Raw genomic sequence first — 14,378 nt, 5'->3', positions numbered from 1 at the left:
GTGGGGATGAAGCAGCAAGGACGGGGCTAGCAAGTCCTGGTCATCCCACTGTGGCCCATTCCCCCCTGGTGTAAATCAGGAGTCACCCCCCCTGGAGTCCCTGGGCCCATTGCCCTCTCACTTCCCCCAGGGTAAATCAGGAGTAACTCAGCGAGGCTGTTCCTGTTCACACCAGCTCCAGGGGCCGCCCTTCAGCAAGGGGAGGACGGGGAAGGGCTTTGGAGAGAAGCTCTGGTCTGGCATGGTGCCCACCTGCTGCCCTAGCTATTTAAGCTGCATGTCCCCATCCGCTTGCCCAGCCACCAGCTAACCCCGACATCTCCGTGGCCCAGGGACAGAGCTGCAAACCCACCCCCCAGCCCTGCGCTGCCCCAGGTGAGAATTCCCTCCCCAGCCGACACCGCAGTCGCTGGCTCCTGTGCCAGGCCCAGCCCCTGCCCTGGCCCTGCCCAGCTGGATTAAACCCAGTGCTCAGGGCAGGAGAAAGCCAGGCAGCGGGTGCCAGGGTATCTGTCCAACTGGGGGGCTGCAGGGCAGAGTGAGAGGAGACTGGCTCTGGAAATGTTCTCACTCCATGGCTGGGCTCAGCGGGCAACGCTGCCAGCCCTGCTCGCTCGGGTGGGCACTCCCCAGAGACAGCTGCACAACGCCACGGCCCCTTGCAGAATATCGGGGCTTCCTAGTGTGGGGGCCGGGGGTTCTCCCAGAGCTGAGGAGAGAACCCAGGAGTCCTGACTTCTGGTTCCTCTGCTGTAACCACGGGATCCAAAGCCCAGCCCAGAACTGGGGAGGGAAACCAGGAATCCTGTCTCTCAGCCCACTGCCCTCGCTCTAACAGCTAGACCCCACTCCCCTCTCAGAGCTGAGGGCAGAAAAGCAGACTTTGCTCTGTGATGTTTCCTGTGTTCCAGGCTAGGTGGATCTGTCACGGCTCCAACACCAGCCCCAGCTCTCTCCAGAGCCATGGACGTTCGTCTTGTCTTGTGCCTCGTCTGGGCTCTCCTAGCTACGGCCAACGGTGTGTGGAGTGAATTTCTGGGGGTCTAATGGATTAGAGTGGGGATGGGGAAAACCAGGACGCCTGGGTTCTATCCCAACTCCTGGAGGGGGAGTGGGATATAATGGGTTCTGTTCCCAGCTCTGTCAGTGAGCAAGTACCTGCTCCGTGCCTCAGTTTCCTCCCTGTCATGGAATTCCTGGGCAATGCCCTGGAACTGCTGCCCACAAAGCCAGTCAGGACTTTGGGGAGCCTCCTCTCCCTCGGAGCAGACTTGTTCAGGGCAAGAAGCTCACACGGCTTCACCTCCTGGGTCTCTCCTTGGAGCAATTCACCATATGCCCCTCTATGCGCTTCCCACAGCGAGTTACACACTCAGGTATCCTCCCTTCCCCAAGGCCATCCCAGCACAACTCCCCTGCAGCCTTCCCAGGTCAACACTCCTCACTCAGCATTCACACACCACAGCAAGAACATTCCCACTTCCTCACACTCCCCCACACACTCCATGCTCAGTTTTTCCCCTACACTCTTTGGGGAGGAATTGTTTCTCAAGGTGGGTCTGTGCAGCACCTGGCACAACAGGGGGTGGGCCCCAATCTTGGCCAGGGTTTGTGCAGCACCTGGCACGACGGAGAGTGAGTCCCAGTCTCGGCCAGGGTTTGTGCAGTGCCTGGCATGACAGGGAGCTGATCTCAGATGGGGTCTGTGCAGCTCTTAGGAAAGCATCACATGGATTGTTCCCCTGAGAAAATCACCATGGGAAACGTTCCCATTTTCCAGACAGGGACCTTCCTGGTCTGGCCGCTGGAGAGAGTCAGCGGAAGTGACTCTGCCTCTGCCCTCGAAATAACTCGCAGGGGGGCCAACCCAGCAGAAAGGGTCCCTGGGGGCCCGAGAACCCAGCCCATGGGATCTGAGCTGCCCCGGTGCCAGAAAACGACCCGGAGAGCCAGTAAATGGTGGCCAAGGAGGGATGAGGAATATTGTTTGCCAGAACTCAGGAGCAATTCCTTTCACAGCACGTCCTTCCAGCTGTTACTACAGATTCCCCGGGGAAAGCAGCCATGAAGAGAGGAGATGTAGGTTTTGGGAAGATTCTTGCATCGCTGTTCAGGAAGTGAACACTGTTGGTACGTACCATGGTGCCGTGACACAGAGCAAGGCGCGGGATCTCTAGGCCGCACATCCTGAATCAGCAGTGGCATTCAGCGAAAACAAAACAGCAGCTCTCAGGCCTTCATAGTCAGTGTGACCGACGCAGTGACGCTGCCTGGGTCTGCCAAGAGCCTGAGCCCATTGCTGGGAGGAGGGAGCTGCCCTGAATGACCGACAAAGTGACGCTGCCTGTGTCTGCCTAAAGCCTGAGCTGATTGCCAGGAAGTGAGAAAACTGCCCCAGGCATCTCAATGGAGTTTTAACTCCCAGCCCCTTGGCCCAGGGGGACTCTGTCAGCCGCCCAGCACCCCTCAGCCAGGGGGCTCTGCATGAGGGGCAGAGTACAACAGGCCTGCTCTCCCTCCCCCAAAGCAGAGATCCCCAACTGCCAGGTTAAGGCCTGTGGGATCCCACTTCTGCCACCAGTTTGAACTCACCCTCACTCTGGGTAGGGGGGGTTGGATCAAACACTGAGGCAGAGCCACGGGTGGCAGGGGGTGGCCTTGGTCCAGCTGTAGGGAGCCAGCAGGAGGTTGGGGATTCGGGCGCTCTTTTATGTTCACCCCTTGAGAGACGTTCCTGCCCCTCCCCACCAGGGGGTGTGGTGCAGAGGGGCGTCTTGCAGTCGTGCACCAGCAGCCTGCACAGCCTGGAGGGCAACCTGGACTTTGAGTTTGCGGAAGGCGTCTACGTGAGGGTCCATTCCAAGATCTGCAGAGAGACCAACTGCAACACGGGGGAGATAAAGGAACGTACGTACCCGGCCTGTGCCCACCCCCACCCTGGCACCTCTCACCTGCCCTTTCCCTCCACTGCCCTGCACCCTTGGGGATCAGGGACCCATTGCATCAGGTGCTGTCCAGGCTCCCCGACTGAGATCAGGGCCCCCTCTTCATGTCGGGCGCTACCCAGCTCCCCCGACTGAGATTGGGGCCCCCCATGCTATCAGGCGCTGCCCAGACACACAAGGATACACAGCTCCTGTCCCAGTGAGCTTCCAATCTGAATGGACCCAGGCAGGATCATTCTCACCATGTTCCCATTGGGGAAACTGAGGCCCAGGAACGTCCAAACTCCCCCAGCCTGTCAGCGGCAGAGTTCGGAGGAAGAGAACCCAGGCATCCTGATGTCCAGCCCTGTGTCTTCACCCTAGCCCACCCTTCCTGCAAATGCCAAGACACAAGGAGCTGCTTCCCGCTTCAGCCCCGATTCTGATTCCCTCCCTTCGTCCGCAGGCTCCAGACTCAGCGTCATGCCCAATGGAAGACAGTGCCCGTCGTGCTATGTCGTGGGATCCCACCGCTGCCTCCAGAACGACATCCTGCACTGCCGGGGGGCTGCCAACCAGTGCGTCGACGTTGTTGGGACACTGTCAGAGAGTGAGTTCCCCATAGGCCCCCCCAGGCCAAACCTGCTCAGGAGACACCCGGGCCTGCCAGCGGGCACTGGACCAATCCCCCCACCCCCCGAGCGGGCAGGCTGCAGGGCGCATGGGCGGAGCATGGGGGAGAAAGGGCCTCTGTTCAAAATCTGCAAATGAAAAAGGGGTCCAGCGGGTGGATGGCTCAGAACTACTTCATCTTCTCCCCCTTTTCTTCTTCCGCTCTTCCCGCCTCCCCCTCCGCCCTTGGGGTCACTGCCCCGTGGCGGGGGAAGCCCCAGCGCCTGGACCCAGCCGCAGCCCTGGGACTGCAGGAGTCTCACTCGCTGCTGCACCCCAGGGCCCTGGCGTGGGGACAGAGCTGCTCCGGTCGTGGGGCCGAAGTGGGGGCGGGGACAGAAAGGAGCAAACGGGCTGTGGGGCAGGTGGTATGTGGGGGAGGGGGCTCTGGGGGAACAGGGCGGGGCCCTGGGGAGTGGGCAGAAAGGGAGGGGGCTGTGGGCGGGGCCACAGGCAGAAGCGGGGTGACAGAGGCGGGACCGAGGGGAGAAGGGGCGGAACGGGGCGGGGCTGTGGGCAGAAGGGTGGAACAGGGGCAGGCGGCTGGGGAAGGGGCAGAGCGGGGGCGGGACTGCAGGCAGAAGGGGATGGGAAGGGCCCCCCACTTGCTCTGGCCCAGGGCCCAGGAAGCCTTAATCCATCTCTGGCGTCTTTTCTTGTTTCTTTTCCCCTTTCTTTTCCTTCTGTCCATCTCTTTCCTCTCGTCTCTCCTTCCTGTCCATTTCCTCCTCCTTCCCCCGTCCTGACTCCCCCCTTTGGGGACCCTCCCCCCTCTCTTTTCCTGGGGGTTTTCCAAATGGCTCCATCCAACCAGAATTGTCCCTTTCCTCGTCCCCCGTCCCCCCCCCCCGGCCAGTCGTCTGTCTCCTGCTAGTGTTTCTTGTTTTACACCAAGACTGGCAGATCTGGTGGGCAGGGACCGTCTCTCAGCTGCTTTGCCAGCGCCTGGTGCGGTGGGTCTCTGTCTCCCCCATGCCAGGGGCTCTGTGCCCCCCCGTGCCAGGGCTCTGTGCCCCCCGTCAAGGTTCTCCCACCCACTCTGAACTCTGGGGTACAGATTTGGGGACCCACATGAAAGACCCTGAAGCTTATATTCTACCAACTTAGGTTAAAAACTTCCCCAAGGCACAAATTCCTTCTCTTGTCCTTGGACGGTATAGCTGGCACTACCAAACGATTTCAACAAACATTCGGGGAAGGGTCGCTAGGAGTCCCTGTCCCCCCAAAATATCCCCACAAGCCCCTTCACCCCCTTTCCTGGGGAAGCTAGAGAAGAACGTGGGTACCAACCAGACCCCTTGTCTCTAGGACACTGAAAATTGATCATGTTCTTTAAAGAAGAATTTATTTAAAGAAAAGGTGAAAGAATCACACCTGCAAAATCAGGCTGGAAGGTAACTTTACAGTGTAATAAAACGATATAAAACACAGAGGATCCCCCCTGGACTCAACTTCACAGTTACAAAAACAGGAATGAAACTACATCTGTAGCATGGGGAAAATTCACAAGCTAAAACACAAGACAATCTAAGGCATTTCCTTGCCTTACTTACAACTTTTGTAATCTTAGATGAATCATTCCAGGGACATGTTCAGGAGATGTTGTCCCTGCCTGGTCTCTCTCTGTCTGGAGAGGGAACAAAAAAAATCCTCCCCCACCCAGATTTCAAAGTATTTTCTTTCCCCATTGGCCCTTCTGGCCAGGTGCCAACCAGGTTAGTTGAGGTTCTTAACCCCTTACAGGTAAAGGGATTTAGTGCAGCTGCCAAGGAGGGATTTTCTGTTACCCGTATCTCCACGGTTATGACCCCCCAATGACAGGAGCTCTGTGCGCTCCCCTCCCATGCCGGATAATGACAACTATTTCTCTGGGCAGACGACGCCAACCTCCCTTTCGCAGGAAGAGGATGCGCCACCAAGGATGTGGCCAAGATCAAAGCCGGGATGGGCCTGATGTCGGGTTTATACATCTATCAAATCAAGAGCATCCAGTTAAGCCCGGCCCCCAAGGTGGAGAACGTGATCAACTTCTGACGCTCTGCTGAGCTCCATCCCACCCCCGCTTTGAGCTATTCCCTCCCCCCCACTTCCCCAGGCCTGTCCGTGGCCGGCCCCCCAGCTGTGACTCAGTTTACCCCCACTCCAGTTGGGGAATAACGGTGCCAAGCCACCTTCACATAGCACTTTGAGAGCCATCGGTGCAGGGCCCAAGCCAGAGACCCATTATGGGCTTTGCACTGAGCGTGATGGGCTTAAAAACAGGCCTGAGTGTTAGAGACCCGTTAGCAGCTTTTCCCAGGAGAATGATCTGAGGGGTAGAACCCAGGAGTCCGGGCTCCCAGCCCCTGCCGCTCTAACCCATCAGCCCCCACTTCCCTCGCAGAGCCAAGAACAGAACCCAGGCATCCTGCCACTCCTCCACCCTCTGTTCTCACCTTCTCTATTTCCACCCACTAATGCATTGAATAAAGCTGCATCATAAATCCAAATTCCCTGAAGAGTACGTGTGTCTGTACCACTGCTCCTGTCCATGCTGGACCCTGGAGTCCTAGCCCCACCCCCACCTCCCAGGGACTCTTGTGTCACTCAACGTTATTGCTGAGGGCAGCTCTGCACCAAACACTTGGGGGACCCGGCTGCATCGCTCCAGGGTGTGAAACATCAACACGCTGGGGGCCGTAAGGTGTAGCCAGCGCTGGGTGGATGGGGAGAAATCAGACATCCCAGCTCCCACCTCTCGGGGAGATGGACTGACTCCGGCAATGGCAGCACCCTGCCCCTCAGCGTAGTCGTGTCTACACTGAAGCGCTACAATGGCACAATGCCGTGTTTCAAGTGGACACTGGGGTGGCCAGGTGCCTGGTTTTCAACCGGAAAGTCCAGTCCAGTCGAAAAGGGGTCCTGACAGTGTCTGGTCAGATCCACTCACTGGACAGCAAAGTTTGCAGGCTGGAGAGGTGGGGAGGTGCTGGGTCATCTCCTGCGCCAGCCCCTACTGAGCCAGGGCTGCCGCCAGCCTTCACTGGGGGGCTGCGCTCCCAGCCCCGGCTCCGCAGGCGAGTCCCTCCGGACCCCAGCTGGGGGTGGGAGGAGAAAAGCAGTGAGCAAAGCGGGGAGCGGGGAAGAGACGTGGCAGGGGTGGAGCCTTGGGGAAGAGGCGGGGCAGGGGTGGGGCTTCGGGGGAAGAGGCGGGGCAGGGGTGGAGCCTTGGGGAAGAGGCGGGGCAGGGGTGGGGCTTCGGGGAGAAGAGGCGGGGCAGGGGTGGGGCTTCGAGGAGAAGAGGCGGGGCAGGGGTGGGGCTTCGGGGAGAAGAGGCGGGGCAGGGGTGGGGCTTTGGGGAGAAGAGGCGGGGCAGGGGTGGGGCTTCGGGGAGAAGAGGCGGGGCAGGGGTGGAGCCTTGGGGAAGAGGCGGGGCAGGGGTGGGGCTTTGAGGAGAAGAGGCGGGGCAGGGGTGGGGCTTCGGGGAGAAGAGGTGGGGGAGAGGTGGAGCCTTGGGGAAGAGGCGGGGCAGGGGTGGGGCTTCGGGGAGAAGAGGCGGGGCACGGGTGGGGCTTCGGGGAGAAGAGGCGGGGCAGGGGTGGGGCTTCAGGGAGAAGAGGTGGGGCAGGGGTGGAGCCTTGGGGAAGAGGCGGGGCAGGGGTGGAGCCTTGGGGAAGAGGCGGGGCAGGGGTGGAGCTTCGGGGGGAAGAGGCGGGGCAAGGGTGGGGCTTCGGGGAGAAGAGGTGGGGCAGGGGTGGGGCTTCGAGGAGAAGAGGCGGGGCAGGGGTGGGGCTTCGGGGAGAAGAGGCGGGGCAGGGGAGATTCCAGCGCTCCTGTTGCAGTGTCCGTTTTGTAAATATTACCAAGTTGGCAACTCTAACAGACAACCCCTTAGGATCCAGGACACTTACACCCGAGAACCGTCCCAAACCAGACAGAGACAAAGCAGGCTACTCCCTAAGGCAGCGAGGCCCAGCTCACCCCCTCCCTTTTCTCTAGGCTGACTCTCTGTGGATGGACTCAGGCCACGTCCGTCCATGCAGTGCCCCTAAGCCTGCCAGCATGACCGGGAAACCCCCAGAGGATTTCAAGGATGGCCTGTCACTGTAACCCTGTTTCCAACATGTCCCCAAAGGGGGAAATCGAAGGAAATTTGGACAGGCAAACGCCAGCTTCCACTTCCCCTGGGTGCAAGTCCAGGTGGAGTGTGAGAGTGACAGCAAAGAAACAGCTGTCTAGAAAATCAGCCCCTTTGTTGCTTTGGGCCTCAGTTTCCCCTTCTGTGCAATAATCTTTCCTTTGTCTCTTTAGATTGGAAGCTCTCCAGGGCAGGGACTGGCTCTCAGGGTGTGTCTGGGCAGTGCCTGGCACAACAGGGATTCCCTGATCTCAGCCGGGGGGCTGGGCAGCACCTGGCATAATGGGCGCCCCCAATCTCAGGTGGGGTCTGTGGACCCCCACAACCCATTGTGACACTCCGTCCCCCAAAGCAACACCCCAGTACCCCCATATTTACCATGGCGAGAGTATTAAAGTGTGTTTTGTACCCAGTCTGCCTTGTGAGGGATCATTCTAAAAGTCTTGATCTGAGCATTAATACGCTGTTGGATTGTGTGCGCTAACACTGTATGATAGTTTCTCCTGTTCTTCCATTACTTTTTTCACCTGGAGCCTAAGTCCAGCAACACCTCTCCCTAGCAGCCAGCAGCTCCATACGCCCCTAATGAGGCCGTTCCTCACTCAGCAGCCTCCTTCTTTCTTTTAGCAGCTTCTCTTTCCAATTCAGCATTTCTTTCCGTAGCTTCTCTCTGTCTTTCAGCAGCTCCTTTCTCCAGATGGGCCCACACTTGCTTCTCTCTCATTCAAATTTCTGCCAGTTTCTGATGATGTTCAGATGGCAGCCTGTCTCTCAGGGTTTGCAGTTTCACTGCTTCTGCTGATGCTTTCTGGCTCCCGGTCACTGCTCTTTAACCAACCAAACTCTCAATCCCAAAATTCAAATTTGGCTAGTGTGGGGTTCTGACCCAAAGCTTAATGGACCTGGTGCTGTGGATCCTGCCAACTACGCCACTGTGATGATGCTGCCTTTGGTGAGACACAACTGAGAGTGTCAATTCAGGACAAATTGCTCAGAGCAGGGCAGTTACAGCCCCAGGCTGGGGTTCCTTTATAAGGCACCAAACCAGCCAGCCAGAGAGGACTTTGGTCTCACCCCGCTGGCTAACCACACGTCACACAAGCAATTCCCTCAGTCACTCCAGTTTCCCAGTATCCCCACCAGTGCCACTCGTATGGGGATGAATGGTTATGAAAACCAACACCCCAGGAAAAGAAAAGAGGTTCTCCCGATCCCAAAGGACCAAACCCCAGACCCAGGTCAATATACAGATCAGATCTTACCCACAAATCACGCGGGTGCCAATCCTTTAGAATCTAAAATCTAAAGGTTTATTCATAAAAGAAAGAAATAGAGCTGAGAGCTAGAATTGGTTAAATGGAATCAATTCCATACAGCGATGGCAAAGTTCTTGGTTCAGGCTTGTAGCTGAGATGGAATAAACTGCACGTTCAAATCAAGTCTCTGGAACATCCCCAGCTGGGATGGGTCATTCAAAGCTTCAGTTTGATGTAAGGTTCCTCCAGAGGCCAGAAGCAGGACTGAAGACAAGCTGGAGGGGTTTCCAGGGCCTTTTATATTCTCTGCCCCAGGAAGGACGCCCCTTTGTTCTCACTGGGGAAAATCACAGCAGAAAGATGGAGTCAGGAGTCACATGGGCAACTCACATGTCCAGGCACGACTCAGCTTGCAGGCCGACGCCATTGTTAACATGCTATCCTGAAAGTTTCCCAGAGGAATTCTTGTGTGGATTGGGGTCTCCCAAATCCTTTGTCAGTTAAGTGTTTCTTGACTGGGCACTTAACTTGCAAATTCCTTTCTCATTAAGCTGACCAAATGTGTCACTGATGCTATTTAGAATCAAACACATTGAGATACCAGGACAGATCCAATATTCATAACTTCAGCTACAAAAATGATACACCCCTACAGACAGCATCATCGTAACCAGCAAATCATAGCGTCCTCGTAGACACCTCACCTGACCTCCTTTGTACAAGATTCAGTGCCACTACAGGATCTTGGTTGCAACAATGGTCTATATGGTCACAGTTCGTGTCAGTAACGTCATGGGGGAGAACACGGTGAGTTATGCCCATCCCCTGGGGGAGCTCTCCACCACATCCTGTCCACCCGTCCTTGAACTGCACCCATGGGCAGAGATAGGGGGCAGGGACACCGCCCCCCAAACTGGACACATTGCAAAGGTGATGCAGGGGAGACACCCCCTCTGACTCTCCCACCGAGCCTCACCCTGCCCCCAGCCCTTGTTCCCCTAAATAGAGACATCAGACTACGCCTGTGGCTGCAACGGCCCTGATCTGGTGCCAGCACGGCTGGGATGGGCGCCCTGGGCATTCCTCCGGCCCCCCCTGCACATCTGCCTCTGCAGCAGCTATCGTCTGGGGCCAGGCCCGGTCCACAGCCCAAGAGCTGAGACAAACAACCCAGGAAGGCAGTAAGGCTGTCTGTGCCGGGGGCCTGGAGGTTACCCTGTGATGGAGTAGGGGCTGTCTGTGTGGGGGATGGGAGAGCCATGAGGAGAGGTTGCAAGGAGAGGTTCCTGTGGGAGAAGGGGTTCCTGTACCGAGAATGGGCTCCCCCAGGGGAAGTGGAGTCATGGGGGATCAGGAGGCAGCTGGTGGTCCCCCAGAAGTTTTGCCACAAGCTGCTGTACCTGGCCCATGACATCCCTCTCGCAGGGCACCAGGGAATCCGGCGCACAAGGCAGAGGCTGCTACAGAACTTTTACTGGCCTGGGGTCTTTACCCAGGTCCGACAGTACTGCCAGTCCTGTGACCCCTGCCAGAGGGTGGGGAAGGCCCGGGACAAGGGGAAAGCAGCTTTGAGGCCTTTACCCATCATAGAAGAACCTTTCCAGAAGGTGGCCATGGACATAGTGGGACCCCTCAGCAAGACGACCTGGTCAGGGAAGAAATACATCCTGGTGGTGGTGGATTTTGCCACTCGCTACCCCGAGGCGGTGGCCTTGTCCTCTATCGAAGCAGACACCGTGGCAGATGTGCTGCTGACAATTTTCAGCCGGGTGGGGTTCCCCAAGGAGGTCTTAATGGACCGGGAGTCCAACTTCATGTTGACCCTGCTCCGGTGCTTGTGGGAGAAATGTGGGGTCCAGCACAACTGGGCCTCAGCATATCATCCCCAGTCCAACGGGCTACTGGAAAGATTCAATGGGATGCTAAAGATGATGCTAAAAACATTTATGAACCCGCACCCGCAGGACTGGGACAAGTACTTACCTCAACTGCTGTTCGCGTACAGGGAGGTACCCCAGGAATCTACCGGGTTTTCACCTTTCGAACTGTTGTATGGAAGGCGGGTAAGGGGGCCCCTGGACCTGATGAGAGACGAATGGGAGGGGAAGGCCACTCCCGATGGAGAGTCAGTGGTGGAGTATGTCCTGACGTTCCAGGAAAGACTGGCCGAGCTCATGGGCCTGGCCAGGGAGAATCTGGCCCGAGCCCAGAGGAGGCAGAAGGTCTGGTATGACCGCATGGAGCAGGACCGCGCCTTTGCCACTGGGGATCAGGTGATGGTTCTCATCCCCGTGAGGAAAAACAAACTCCAGGCTGCCTGGGAAGGGCCCTTCAAGGTTGTCAAGCAACTAAATGAGGTAAACTATGTGGTGGAGCTGTCAAACTAGGCTCATCACCACCGGATACCATGTGAATATGATGAAGCCAGACTATGACAGGGGGAATGTGGTGTTGGCCGTGTGTGGACATTGGGAGGAGCAGGGAGATGACCCTTTAGTGGATCTATTCCCTGGGACAAAAGCTGGTTCCCCCCTGGAGACAATTCCCCTCTCTGATCAGCTGACCCCGGCCCAGCATGCTGAGATCAGGGGGGTGCTGCATCTTGTAGATTGCCATGTACTTTTAGGGGCAAAAGAAAAATGCAGACCTATTATTTACCAGGCTGCACGTGGCAATAGATTGTATAGGTAAGGGATGCAAGGAGGGTATGGGTCACGATGCAAACTGCAGGCATGCACACAACTAAAATTAATTAATTAAAAGTTTTATTGGGGATAGTTACAAGGGGTAGGGGAGCAGCGTATGATTAGCTAATAGGGTTAATGGAACTTAAAACATAGAATGGCTAAAGTATTTACTATCAAACAATATTTATAAACAAAGATGCAGTAAATAATATTTATAAACACGGATGCAGCATTTAGTAATAACCAATACTTACGAATACAAACCAACTCATAACAACCGGCAAACGTAGAAACTCTGCTTAAAACACGTGAGCTGAGAGAGGCTTCGAGGTGATCAGGCTCGGTTACGAGTGTGCACAAGGTACACAGGATTCGTTTTTCTTTCTCCTCTTCTGCCTCCACATGGCAGACTAGCCTAAAATACCCACTATGACATCATAGAAGTGTCATAGGGGACAGGGCCCAAAAACTGTGTGTGTTCGTTTCTGATTGGTACAAGCAAAGTTTACACCAAGTAGGGGAGCAGGTGCCTGAAAGTCTGGCTTCACCCCCAAAAGGTGAGGAAATGCATATAGTTCAGAATGCCTTTAACACTGAATGACAAAGGAAGAGGCCAGGGCAATGCCAGTATGGGCAAGTTTTAGGATGCAGACAGGAACTTATCTTAACACATCTGTACCGACAGCTGTTTTCCAACCAGCCTGGATGCACTAATTTGACTGTCCACTGGGTGAAGACCGGATCACATCCCCCTATAAGATGCTCCCCTTTTCAGGTCACTGGGAAAACCGCCCAGGACCTAGAAAGAGAGGTCAGGGACATGCTGGCTCTGGGGGTGATCCAGCCGTCTTCCAGCCCTTGGGCCTCGCCTGTGGTGCTGGTCCCAAAAAGGGATGGGTCAATCCTGTTCTGTGTGGACTATTGAAAGCTCAATGCCATCACCATATCTGATGCCTACCCCATGCTCAGGCCTGACGAGCTCCTAGACAAGCTGGGAGGCGCTTGGTACCTCACCACCATGGATCTTACAAAGGGCTACTGGCAAGTGCCACTGGACGCAGATGCCAGGCTGAAATTGGCCTTTATCACTCCTCTGGGGCTCTACAAGTTTCTGACCCTGCCCTTCGGCCTCAAGGGAGCGCCGGCCACCTTCCAGGGCCTGGTGGATCAGCTACTGAGGGGGATGGAGAGTTTTGCCGTGGCGTATATTGACGACATCTGCGTCTTCAGCCAGACCTGGGAGGACCACGTGTCCCAGGTTAAACAAGTGCTGACCCGACTCCGGGAGGCTGGGTTAACCGTAAAGGCTGAGAAGTGCAAGGTGGGGATGGCTGAAGTATCTTACCTGGGCCATCGGGTGGGGAGTGGCTGCCTGAAGCCGGAACCAGCCAAGGTGGAGGTGATCAGAGACTGGCCTGCTCCCCAAACCAAAAAGCAGGTCCAGGCCTTTATTGGGATGGCAGGGTACTATCGAAGGTTCACGCCCCACTTTAGTGCCATAGCCGGCCCCATCACTGAACTATGCAAAAAGGGGAAGCCAGACAAGGTGATCTGGACTGAGCAGTGCCAGGAGGCTTTCCGGGCGCTGAAGGAGGCTCTGGTTAGCGGCCCAGTTCTGGCAAACCCAGATTTTGACAAACCCTTTATGGTGTTCACCGATGCCTCAGACACGGGACTGGGGGCGGTGTTAATGCAGGAGGATGAAAAGGGGGAGAGACACCCCATCGTGTACCTGAGGAAGAAGCTGCTACCCCGGGAACAAAGCTACGCGGCCATCGAGAAGGAATGCCTGGCCATGGTGTGGGCCCTTAAGAAGCTAGAGCCATATCTCTTTGGGCGACACTTCACCGTGTACACCGACCACTCTCCCCTGACCTGGCTGCACCAGATGAAAGGAGCCAACGCCAAGCTCCTGAGGTGGAGCCTGCTCCTGCAGGACTATGACATGGACGTGGTCCATGTGAAGGGAAGTGCCAACCTGACAGCGGATGCGTTGTCCTGGAGGGGGGGCCCTGAACTTCCCCAGGTCACTGGGCAGAGTGACCCTGCTCAGTTCAGTCTCGAAGGGGGGAGAGGTATGATGGAGTAGGGGCTGTCTGTGTGGGGGATGGGAGAGCTGGTGGTGACTTTAGGTGAGGGACAGGATCTTTAAGCCTGTAACCTGAGCCAGGAAAAGGGGAGGAGGTTAGCACCTGGGCCCGGGAAGCTGGACAAAGGAATCGGCTGGCTGGAGGAGGGGCAGGTCAGTTTCAGTTTTGGGCTGGGTGAGGGGAAGTCAGGGGATCTTATGCTGGGATCCAAGCGCCCTGAACCTCCAGAAGGACTCGATTGAGGGGTCCTGGTTGGGCCCCCAGGTCCCAGGAAGAGGGGTGCAGGGCTGATCTCCCCCACACTGCATGACATACCCCGGCATCCTGCCAGCTGCCTCCCAGTCACGCGTCACCTGGGCCCCTCAGCAAAGCCTCCAGATCAGCCTGTGCCCAGTGCGGAACTGGGGAAATCAAGCGTCACCCCACTGGGGCCCGTTCCCCCCAGGGTAAATCAGGAGTCACCCCACTGGGGCCCATTCCCCCTGGTGTAAAGCAGGAGTCACCCCACTGGGGCCCATTCCCCCGTGTCAATCAGGAGTCGCCTCACTGGGGCCCATTCCCCCGTGCTAATCAGGAGTCACCCCACTGGGGCCCATTCTCCCTGGTGTAAATCAGGAGTCACCCCTGGAGTC

At 56.8% G+C, this 14,378-nt stretch overlaps 1 protein-coding gene across 1 annotated transcript; it reads left to right on the top strand.

Annotated features, from left to right (window-relative positions):
* The first annotated feature begins 312 nt into the window (after positions 1-312).
* On the top strand, positions 313-5,630 carry LOC127038128 (phospholipase A2 inhibitor PIP-like). Its single transcript, XM_050930561.1, has 6 exons — positions 313-375; positions 912-1,018; positions 2,020-2,130; positions 2,752-2,907; positions 3,391-3,534; positions 5,473-5,630. Exons 2-6 carry the CDS (start codon positions 964-966, stop codon positions 5,628-5,630), a joined length of 624 nt encoding a protein of 207 aa, XP_050786518.1. The 5' UTR covers positions 313-375; positions 912-963.
* The last annotated feature ends 8,748 nt before the right edge of the window (positions 5,631-14,378 follow it).

Source organism: Gopherus flavomarginatus, chromosome 20 (assembly GCF_025201925.1).
Source record: "Gopherus flavomarginatus isolate rGopFla2 chromosome 20, rGopFla2.mat.asm, whole genome shotgun sequence".
NCBI lineage: Eukaryota > Metazoa > Chordata > Testudines > Testudinidae > Gopherus > Gopherus flavomarginatus.
Note: the sequence above shows the minus strand (reverse complement) of the source record. Positions and strands in the feature narration are given on the sequence as shown.

Bases quoted from the DNA above. Each gene is read 5' to 3' on its own strand.
- LOC127038128 (XM_050930561.1), top strand. From the start codon at position 964: ATGGACGTTCGTCTTGTCTTGTGCCTCGTCTGGGCTCTCCTAGCTACG. The intron at 1,019-2,019 runs GTGTGTGGAGTG...TTCCTTTCACAG, and splicing joins TCTCCTAGCTACGGCCAACG to CACGTCCTTCCAGCTGTTAC. The intron at 2,131-2,751 runs GTACGTACCATG...CCTCCCCACCAG, and splicing joins TCAGGAAGTGAACACTGTTG to GGGGTGTGGTGCAGAGGGGC.